At 39.2% G+C, this 12025-nt stretch overlaps 1 protein-coding gene across 1 annotated transcript in view; it reads left to right on the top strand.

The window, feature by feature from the left end:
• The window catches only part of LOC122805962 (zinc finger CCCH domain-containing protein 11A-like), a 1052395-nt gene that overhangs the window by 151491 nt on the left and 888879 nt on the right, over positions 1–12025 (top strand). The window contains exon 6 of the mRNA XM_044076203.1: positions 8925–8996. Coding sequence (XP_043932138.1) covers positions 8925–8996 — 72 coding nt within the window. The remainder of the gene's footprint in view (positions 1–8924; positions 8997–12025) is intronic.

Here is a 12025-nt window from a genome sequence, read left to right as displayed (position 1 = left end):
GGGAAGAAACTGAGGGTAATGCTGTTCAATGCCAGAAGTCTAAATCTCAAAATGCACGCACTCGAGGCCCTTCTCAGTATGGAGAACATCGATGTCTGTGCTGTAACTGAAACCTAGTTCAAGGCTCCTGAGATCACCCTGGCACTATTAGGTTTTACCTCATATCATGCGTTCCGGCCCCAAAATCCGGACCACACCACAAAAGGAGGGGGTGTATCCATATTCATAAAGGATACCCACACCTCCAGGTTGGTGGCAAAGCACGAAGCTTCGGAAACCATCCAGGTGCAACTAACCATAGGCAAAACTGCTCTACAAATTGTAGCATGCTACAGGCCACCCTCTCAAACTCAGGAACCCCACACAGCCTTCCTGAAGACACTGGAGGGTATAAATGTATCTCCAAACACCATCATATTGGGTGACTTCAACTACCCAAATATAGACTGGGAACATTACTCAAGCCCTAACTTTCTAGCCAAACGGTTCCTGGAGTTCATAAATTGAAATGCCATGGAACAGCTAGTCACTGTTCCCACGAGAGGAGAAAATATACTAGATCTCATTATCACAAAAATGGGGACAAAATGCTCCACACCGGAAGTATATCCCTCATTGGTGAGATCTGATCATAAACTAATCTCACTGGAAATCCACATCCCACCCCCACCCCAAACAAAAAAGACCACAGTGAAGAACTTCTCTAAAGCAAACTTCACACTACTCAAGACTGGTGTGGCATCCTTCAAGGCCCCTGAGGCAGTGGAAACCACAACCCAAGCTGCGGAAGCCCTTACGAATGCCTTCTATGAACACCTCCAGGACTGCATGGATCAGGCAATCCCAAATAAAACCAAGACTCTTTCCACAAAGGGCAAATGTCCAGTCTGGTGGACCCCAGCCATTAACAAACTTTACAATAAGAGGCGAAAGCTATTACATGGTAGAACAAAATCCATAAAAGGGAAGTCACCCCTGATCATTATTAGTAAAAAAATACGAGAAAAATTGCCATGGATTCAAAGGACTATCATAAGGCCTTTTTCAGCTATGTTAGGAACCTGGGTGGAAACTCCCAGATATGCTCAGAATTAGTCCAAAATGATATAAAAAATCACTGAACCCACAGACATTGCCAACATACTAGCAGACAGGTTCAGTGCAAACTTCACCCCTCTCCCCTAAAGGAGAGATAACTATCCCAGCGGAGTGTAGCCTCCCAGACATCTCAAATGCGCAGGTGAAAGCTGCTCTCTCTAAAGCTAAAAACACAGCATCAATGGGACCGATGGTGTCCCCGGCTGTGTGCTACACGAGCTAAATGAGAAATTAAACCCGCACATAAGGCAGCTGTTAAATCTCAGCCTTACCACAGGATACGTGCCCAAGGAGTGGCGACGGCAACTGTGGTCCCACTCCACAAAGGCGGTGCCTCACGGACCCTGGTAATTACCGCCCATAAGCTTAACAAGTCTAGTCTGCAAAGCTATGGAGAGGATCATAATGGAGCTCATAAACAAAGATATAGGGGACTTGCAGACATTGGACCCGACCCAGTTTGGCTTTGTCAAGGGCAGATCGTGCCTTTTGAACTTGGTCCACTTCTTCGAAACAGTCACCAAGACCATTGATGAGGGAAAGGCAGTCCATACAGCCTACCTTGACCTTGCAAAGGCTTTCGACACAATACCCCACTCGGGTATTGTAGAAAAACTTACCAGCTTAAATGTAAACCCATATGTCACAAGATGGGTTGCAAACTGGCTTAAGGACAGAACCCACAGGGTTAGAGTTGGCGCTATGTCAAGACTCCAAGCCGGTCACAAGTGGTGTCCCACAGGGCTCGGTTCTTGGCCCCCTATTGTTCGGCATCTACTTCTCAGAAGTACAGGCCAACATGGGAGGACTTTGGCTGACAAAGTTTTCAGACGACTGCAAACTGGGCGCCATAGTGGAAAGTGTATCGGACACGGATATCCTTCAGAAGGGACTCACGGAAACAGATAGCTGGTGCCAGAGCCATGGCCTGAAGTTAAACGCCAAAAAATGTATAGTCATACCCTTCGGGAAAAACAAGGTAACCCCAAGCTACCATATAGGTGGCAATCCACTAAGCACAGAAGAGGTTATCAGGGACCTGGGGACCCAGGTTGACAGTGGCCTTTCCTTTGACACTCACGTTGCTAAAGTGGTTAGAAAGACCTTCTACATTGCCCACCTGATCATGAAGGGATTCACATCCAAATTTAGTGAGGTCATTGTTCCACTGTACTCTTCATTTATCAGACCAATGATCGAGTACAATGCCCCATTCGGGATGTATCTCACCCGACATCTGCAGCAATTGGAGAGACCCCAAAAGTTCCTCTCCAAAAGGATAAAGAGACTCCAAAATCTGTCATATGCTGCCAGATTGAAGAAACTCCAGCTCTATTCGGTCGCATACCGTCTGCTCAGAGGTGACATGTGCCTGACATACAAGGCCATGTCCAACCCGGAATTAATGGACATGCTCCACCTCAAAAAATCCAAATCCACCAAAACCACTAGAGCAAGCGACTTAAACCTTAGCACGGATATAAATAGGACGTGCTGGAGGGATAGATTTATCACTCAGACTCCCTATGCTGTGGAATAAAATCCTGGTCCATGTGAGGCAGAGCACCTCGCTGGCTCTGTTCAAGAGAAATCTTGACCTGTGGATGGGAGATCGTAGGTTTACCCCGGGAATCATCTCTGTGTCACTGCTGGACAGAGGCACAACAAACTAATGGGCACAGTATTTTTTCATATAAGGGGTTGTGTAAGCCACAAAACTTTGGGCTAGGCTTATAAATGCCTTAGGGCAGATAGCCTAGTATAAACCTATGAACCTAAATATATATATATATATATATATATATATATATATATATATATATATATATATATATACATATATATAGTGTGTATGATTTTTATATATATATATATATATATATATATATATATATATATATATGTGTGTGTGTGTATGATTTTTTTATATATATATATATATATATATATATATATATATATATATATATATATATATATATATATATATAGTGTGTGTGTGTGTGTGTGTGTGTGTATGTATATGTGTGTGTGTGTGTGTGTATATATATATATATATATATATATATATATATATATATATATATATATATAATGTGTAGATATATAGATATATATATGTATGTATATATATATATATATATATATTTGTGTGTATGTTATATATATATATATATATATTTATATATATATATATATGTATGTATGTATGTATGTATGGGTTCACTTCAGTTCACTGAACTTTTCAATTCACTGACTTTCATTTCAGTGACACCATTTCACTGAAATTCATTTCACTGAAACTTCATTTCACTGAAAGTTCATTTCACTGACAACTATTATTAGCAATAAAATGGAATATTCCCCCTTCCCCACTGTAGTGTGACCCTGTAGTTAGAACATATAGTTGGGGGGGGTGTGGGGGGGGTGCAGCCCCCACTTCATTTCATATGATATTCTTACGTTTTGATATAATATTGCTTAGTAAAAGAAAAGTAAGTGGCTTCCCCCACCCGATGTGGGGCTCTGCCCCCACACCTAACTATATATTCTAACTCCAGGGTCGCACTACAGTGGGGAAGGGGGCATATTCCATTTACTTTGTAATAATACTTGTCAGTGAAATGAACTTTCAGTGAAATGGTGTCAGTGAAATGAAAGTCAGTGAATTGAAAGTTCAGTGAACTGAAGTGAACCCATATATATATATATATATATATATATATATATATATGTGTGTGTGTGTGTGTGTATGTGTATATATATATATATATATATATATATATATATATATATATATATATATATATATATATATATATTTTTTTTTTCTTTTTTGGGGGCACCTGACTTCGGGGGGGCAAGAAAAACAAAAGAAAATGGCGTCTGCTGCATGTTTTATACCCCTGACGTCTTGGAAGAGGAGACAGCAACCGATGCAGGACCCAAGACTTTGGAATTCAGGCCGACTGAGGGCAACCTGCCAGCAGATTACCCCAAATGCAATGACTGCAACAGTGAATACACTCGAGCATCTACATTTTATGTTAAGTGTACACAACTGTACTTTACGCTGTGGCGACCCCTAACCGGGAAAAGCCAAAAGACACAAACATGATGGTAGATGTGTGTTTTAGGTACATTAATATTTGTATTTTGTATATTTACAAATTATTGTAATACAATGTCAGTTTTCATCTATATTTGTGTTTTCTGTTCTTTTATTTGTGGAGCTTTTTTTCCTGGGCCTCTGATGAAAATGGGTATTTTACAGTCTGACTTGCCAGTAAACAAATGTCAATAAAAGAAAAAAAAATGTTGAGGTGTTAAGTGCTTGTATAGACTTAGATTTGATTGTTTTTTCTGTGTTGCTGTGAGTGATGAAATGCGTTTCTGTGAGTGATGAAATTAATAGGGGGTTTAACTGTAGATTAGATTGGTTGTGTTTGTCAGTGTAGTTTTTGTCAGTGTACTGTCTTGTCCTCCAGAAGGAGTAGAGTTGTTAGGGAAGAGGATAGGGATAAAGTAAATGATATGGGAGTGGATGGAAATGGGGCCATGGTAAAGAGTGAATTAAGGCCGAGCATAATAGAACTGTATTGTAGCAACACCTCAAAATAAATAAATAAATAAATAAATAAATAAAATAAAAATCAGTCATTGGTTAAGTCGCTCAGCATTTTTTTTTTTTAAACCAGGCTGAACAGGGGTCAAATGGAGTTGCTCTTTTTTTTCTATAAGAGAAAAGGAAGAAAGTGGATTTGCATTTCATAAACCTAAAAGATAAAAGGAATACCATAAGAAAGGGAGAGGGACAGAGAGCCATGCTGCAGTAGACACGATCTGCACTTGTTTCTGTACAGCTAGTGCTGTGCTGCAGCTGAGTGTGGTGAATAAAGGGAGCTGAGAAACTGAGAGAACTTATGGGAAATGTATATAACCAAGGGCTGCTTAGAGATAACTTATGAGTGAGGTCCAGTATTTTCTATTGAGCAGTATTCAGGTTAGAGAAATGCAGTGGAAGCAGGCAGAATGAAAGGCCATCACCAGTTTCCCAGGCAAACGAGGTACTGTGTTCTTCATACAGTGGGAAAGTTTTGAAATTACATCAAAAGGGGTGGAACGGTATAAACAGCAGAATCGAAAGTTATTGGCGGGAAGATTTCATTGTTTGCCTGTCAGTGTTGGATAATGATTTGGTGATGAGAGAAAGTAGAAAAGGATTCACCTAGGGTAAAACTAGTGTGTGTAGCAAATTCACTGGAGACGCATATGTATTTATTGTAGAATTTTCTTTTGATTACATTTGAAAGTACTTTTTGTGTTTGCAATTGAATTTCCTGCTTGCTAAAACTTTCTTATAACAAAAATCAAATAGCAAAGGAATCTGATCACTAAAAGGAACAGGCTGTGTGAGTAGGAGTTAGGAGGGTGGAATAATAGGTCATTACAGCTGTGTGAAAAGGGCTTTTTGCCTTCTAAATAGTGATGTATAATTTGGTTGTTATAAGGGAGTGTAATCATAAAAAGCTGAAATGTAAATTGTTACTTTGAAACCAGAGAGTGCAGGCATTTGATAATCCCAATGAAGCAGTGGAGAAAAAGGAAATGCTAGTACACTTGATGCAGTTGCAGGGAGAACAAAGGTAGCTAGTTGTTGGTGAATTGACAGTCCTGACACAGTGAAAGAAAAGATCCCTACTACAAGGTGGTTGTGTAGAATGAAGTGTTTGACGTCGGGTTGAAATTTTAAAGAAGAGAATTCTTTACATGTTGACCTATTAAACAGGACTATGTCTTAAATTAAACTGATCGGTGTTAAGATCCCAAGCTGAGGTGAAAGTTTGGTTAATCTGCTCTTGACTGTACTGTAAAGGTGTGTGCGTGTGGTGTGTGTGTGTTTTACTACTCTGCTTTGAGTAATGTCTATTTTGAATGTTTCCATGTGGTGGGGTTTAGCCACAAGCAGGTGTGTGATAAAGTTGTTTTATTCTTAATTAAGAGTAAATAAAAGACAATTACTTTGATGCAAAAGAAAAAATAATTTACTTTGCTTACCTTTATTTTGAAAGCAGCTTATTTTAGCACTTAATCCAGTGCATTATATGGCAGCTAACATAACGTGTTTATGATAAAAAGTGTGTACTAAAAGAATTTGCTTTGAAAATTATGACTCAATGTCCTTCTATTTTTATTTTCTTAATAGCAAGTGTTAAATTTTTGTGAGGGTTAATAAGGTAACTAAAAATGGAGATGGGTGGTTTAATTGTACCCAAAAGAAAATGTCCCCAGTTGTACTAAAAAAAATTGTCTTCTTGATCTTTCTCTTGCATATTGTAGCACATTGTGACATTTAGCCAGGTGTGAGGGTAGGACATTGCATGAAAGTTGAAGCACTTGGTTTGAGATGAAATGCATGTACAAGAAGAAACTTGTTTGGTATAGCCCTGGCAACCCGAGTTTGATTAGTGGCTTGGGCATCTGAGGTGCTGGCATGCCCAAATGGGGAGAGAAAGCATTCATCGAATATACTCCATGAGGGGAGGCATGGTCGTCGGAAGGGAGTATCCCTTGGACATTGTCGAAGAATGTAGGAAGTAGGGAAACAAGAGTAGATCGTAATAAAGCCCCCTCCCCCCAATCATTAGCAGAGGCAGTTGCCTGGCCTCCAGTATGCCCTTAAGATCCACTCTGGCTGCAACTTGGCCTGGTGAAAATCTAGGAGAGGTTGGATGCAGGTGGACCTGGTGATGGACAGGGCATGAAGTTGGATGGAATGGATGACTAGGGGTAGGGTGGGCTTTTTTATGTGAATAAAATTACCCCTTTTTGGTGAATTTTTTTTTTTTTTTTTATTCGGTGTGTCTTGACAAGATGTGGTGTACTGCAGTTTCTGTGATTAATCAATTTTGCAGGAGCTACCCCTGTTGTCATCTGAGGAGTAATCCTGTAGGTGATTAAGAACTAGGAAAACCTTTTTTTTTTTTTTTTCCCTTCTCAGTTTTGATTTTATCTATCTGCAAGGCTAGTTGGTGAATCATAGAATGGTGCATTTGAGCATAATAAATTCATTCCTTTTCATAAAATTTGCAGTGGTGAACTCAGTATTTTTTTCTTGAACTCAGTATTTTTTTTCTTGAATGCCAAACATGAGTTTATCAGTGGTTGCATAAGACGTTACCAGCATTCAAGATATACCAGTCATTTACTTTGAAATAATGGCTATTAAAACCACAAATATTTTTTTCAAAGAACACATCTATCATTGGTCATACAGTGAAGACTATAGCAGTTGAGGACATTCCCAGAAGTGTAAAGTTAATGTTGGTGACAGTTTTTCTTTTCCATGACAAGTATGATGTGTTTAGTCCACAACCTGGCCCAGGCCAGGGCACATACATTGGATCGTTTCACACTGAGGATTCCGAGATGTTTGATTCAGCCTTTTTTTTTCCAGTCTTGCAAAATTAACCTTGTGGAGGGAGTACGACTGACCTCCAGCAATATATAGCCACCTCTGACATGCAACTTTTGACTTCCACTTTGACATCACATAAGATATTGATTCATTAATTTTAGACCATCTTTTCAGGATATATTTTTGCACTTGTGAGAGGGTGCTATCACCAGAGGTTCACTGTTGTTTTTGGTGGAAGGTAATTCTATGTTGCTAGTGTGAGTTTGTGAAAGGTGTGTTTACCTACAGCTTATTTGAAGTGATGTGTTTCAGAGACTACCCCTTCTTTGGACCAGGCCCCCATCCATGTGAAAACAGAGTTCCTCCCTAATCTAGTTCAAGTGAAACTTAGACAACTGGATGGAGAACAGGAAATGAATCCCTGGTTTGGCACCTATGTCACTAATGAACGGCAGGCAGCTTGTAAATGGTTAATCTTCCAGGCTCGTACTTATACTTGTAAAGGTACTAGAACTTATCTGATTTGGGATGCATGGTTAGGCTTTAAAAGGCCCCAGTGGTAATTAGTCTAGTACAGCCCTGTTAACCTGTTAATATTTATTGAAATTTTTTTAATGTTAATGGAGCGTCTCTGTATAGATTATGTAATGTAATTAAGTAGTTACTATTTTGAGCAGTCTAGATCGGAATAAAAAATTTTTTTTCCTCCCTGTAACCAGTTTATGCAATTTCTGCTTCATAGGTTCGTAGGTGTTTACTAGGCTAATGACCGCAAGGGCCTTTTTAAGCCTAGCCATGCATCCCATTTCTTTGAAATCTCAATTTATAATCTTTCTGGTTTGATATGTCCTTTTTTCCTTTTTGGTCACTGCAGCAAGCATTTTTTTATATATATTTAATGTTATGTGAGCAACACAGATGGAATGACAGGAAGTTTGAAATCTATGGCTTTGACTGAGTTGAAGAGTGTACTGGTATCTGGAATTTAATTTGGAGCTTTTTCAAATATCTTGCTACTAATTGTTGCTAAGGTAGCAGACTTTACAAGTTGACTGGAAGCATTATTGCCTCCCTAAGTAAGGTCAGACTACTAGAAACTAATATGCTTTTCATTATGTCACTTAACTGCATCTGTTTTGCATTATAACACTCCTCATTTTATTCTACCACAATTTTTAAATCTCTCTCTCTCGTTTTGATGTACAAGAGGTGTGCTTCTCTGTATGCATAACTGTAGTTTGACTAATTTATTGCAGAAAATGAAAGAAAAAGTCCCTAATTGGGCTTATTTTGAAATTAGACCTGTTTTTGGAATTTTAAATTTTACACATATCGTACACTTTTTCTCTATGGTGAAATTGCTAACTTGAATGCAGCGGAACTCTATTCATTCATGTTTATTTTACAGATCTGTGTTTTGTGAATCCTCCAAAAGATGTTCCATCACTTAGACCAAAACCAGCACATTTTGTGGCTACAGGTATGAATTTTAGTGTTTGAAGCAGTACTAAAAAAAATTTCATTTATGAAAGAAGAACAATTAAAAAAACAGTACTTAAATCTTGTAACTCAGATAAGTGGCAGAAAATGATTGATAGTGTTCTACTACGGATTCTCTCTTCACTGCTTATTTTTCTGATCCACACTTTTTGCTGGGGGGGGGGGTGCTCAATTTTACTTATGATTGTCCTTTTGTGGAGCTTTTCTCCCCGGCCCTCTACTGAAAATGGACATGTATCCAGCTAGACTAGCCCAGTCAACAAATGTAGAATAAAAATAAAATAATAAATTGTCTGTTCATCTCCCAGTGCTTGGGTGTGTCTTCATCTGTTGTGCTTGCCTTGTCTCCTTTCACAGAAGGTTGGCAAAGGCTAAGTTACTGCTTGAGTTTTCTGTTTAGTTTTGAGCCATGTAGTTTACTCATTAGTCAAAGACCTGACCGTAACAGCACTTAAAAGATGTTACTGTTTTCTGTTCAGTTGTGCATCCCAGGTCTAGTGTGGTGCATAATGTATATTAATGTGCTTATGCTTCTGTTTGTGCCAACTTCATCACATCCCTAGAGAAGAGGTTGCAACAGACATAGCAGTTAACAATTCTGACCTTTTGGGTTGTCCCATCCATGGTGGAAATGCTGAAAGATGCCCCCAGGGCTGTTTGGAAAACCCAGGGGCTCCTGTCCCCCAGATTCAAGCTGCCCATCCACTGGTCAGGGTGTCATGATTAAGTGGACAGATTTGGAAAATGTTTGCAAACTTTACCCTTTCTCAGATGGAGCTGCCTTACTCAAAAAGGTTACCCTAGAGGGAGGACACCACTAACATTTCTGCGTGGTTGAAAAGCTGCCAAAAGACCAACAGTAAGAGAGACTTGTAGCTCAGGCCACCACCTCCTCTAACCTTATGAATCACATGGTCTGAGTCTTCAGCTGATGATTCCACCAGTGTTGTTGGCATGGTGGTGTAACATCATATCTGACTCAGACTTAACAGGCTTTGCAGAGGACACTAAGGCCTCTTTCACAGACCCCCTTACCCCCAAACCCCCTGTTTGGTATTGACGTTAGTAGGCACCTTAAAGACCTGGAGGAGCATAAAACCCCAGTGGCTATGGAAATGAAGTTTTCTCCTCCACAAAGGACTTTTAGCAGGACTTAGAAAAGCCAGCGTCAGATGTGGTTGCGATAGGGGACTTGGCAAGGACAGCAAGGCAGTGAAAGTAGAGGCCAAAATACATGTCACTATCAGAACAACTGCCTAGCTAGGGGCAGAGGTGCCTGCTGCTGTGCAGGAGACTATAACTGACCCCAGAGACCAGTGGCAGCACTCTTAGAAGGTTCCTGAATTTTTCTTATCTGGGGATAGTAGGAGGTGGATTTCCCTTCACTCCAGTGAATGGTTCCGAATCAGGAACAGCAACAACAAAGAGAAAAGCTAATGAACCACTTCTCAGTGTAGGAACGGAGACACAACCGATGCAATTCACCACTAAGTTCACAACTTTAATAGTTTTTAATGAATACTTGAATCACTCAAGACAAAAACCAAGTGCTTTCATTCCTTTAAACCACAGGACTTTTTCAAAAGGTAAAAAAGCCAGCGTATTCACCTGATTTAAATAACCCACCACACATAGTCATTAAATAGCATTGCCAAAACATTTAAAACGTCCTTTCCTTTAAAACAAAATTAAATTGTTCGACATGTAAAACATGCAGTAGTACTGAATAAATAAATAAACCTAAAACACATATATGTAATAAATATAATAAACAGATGTTGGTCCAGAGCTTTCAATTTTAAGAGAGCGCCTACTGAGCAATGCTTGTTCAAACCCCGATAATTAAACACATTAAAATGCAGTCACCAATAAAATTCCTTTGCTTTCAGAAACAAAGACCAAGCACCTCCTCTATTACTATGTGTAACCTGATATAAAATGATAAACTTTTAAATTCATGATCCGAGTTTACTGTAATATGTTTTGTCAGTGCATTATTGGTGCTGTTCTTTGTCATAGACATGCTCGTAGATCTGCTGTCTTAAACAATGTTCAGTTTTTCCGAAGTAGTATGAGTTACCTGCCTGACATAGCTAAATTAGATGTTGAACAATTTTGTTTTGTTTTAAAAGAAGGGATATTTTAAATGTTTTGGCAATGCTGTTTAATTGATCATGTGACTATGTGAGGTGGGTTATTTAAATCTGGCAAATACGCTGGCTTCTTACCTTTTGAAAACGTCCTGTGGCTTAACGGGACGAAAGTGCTTGGTTTTTGTCTTGAGTGATTCTTTAAGTATTCGTTAAAGGCTATTAAAGTTGTGAACTTGGTGATGAATTGCTTTGGTTGTGTCTCTGTTCCTACACTGAGAAGTGGTTCAGTGGTTCAGAATCACTTGTGACAGGTGGGTCAGACACATCATATGCAGAGGTTACATAATTCCTTTTCTCTCAGAATTCCATGTAGCAGAGTTCCTGCTGGGTGCCCCATCTTGACAAAGAAAAATAAGGCAGGAGGTCATCAACTATGGAAAAGAACCATTGGGGAGTTCCCACTAGACACCATGGACGCTGTTCATCTAGCTGTCTAAACCAGATTGTGCAAAAAAGATTCAGAATTGGCCTTGATGCACATAATTGCTCCATTTATTTCAGAGACACTGGATATGGTTTTTATGTTGTCAGTATGCTTACATGCACTTGAAAATTACCAAGAGTCCGAAAGGTTTGTTTGACAACTTTATTGGAGAGTGTTTGGAATGCAGGAGTAAAAATGGGAATTCATGGTAGCTTGAAGATAACTTTCAGTAATTGGAAGGTGGATGGGCAGCTGCTTTAGTCACGCAGCCTTTCTGTTTGCCAGTCTTTGTAAGAGATTTTGCATTTGAATCATTTTTGTGCTTTGAAGCTGCTAACACATCTTTATTTTAAGAATCTCTGGTTTTTGTGAAATGTTTTCACTGTTTTTTGCTCCACCACTTCTTAGTAATCAGGTTCATCCATGTTGACC

The sequence above is a fragment of the Protopterus annectens genome, chromosome 7.part0 (genome assembly GCF_019279795.1).
Source record: "Protopterus annectens isolate FY-2018-M chromosome 7.part0, PAN1.0, whole genome shotgun sequence".
In the NCBI taxonomy this organism is placed as follows: domain Eukaryota; kingdom Metazoa; phylum Chordata; order Ceratodontiformes; family Protopteridae; genus Protopterus; species Protopterus annectens.
Note: the sequence above shows the minus strand (reverse complement) of the source record. Positions and strands in the feature narration are given on the sequence as shown.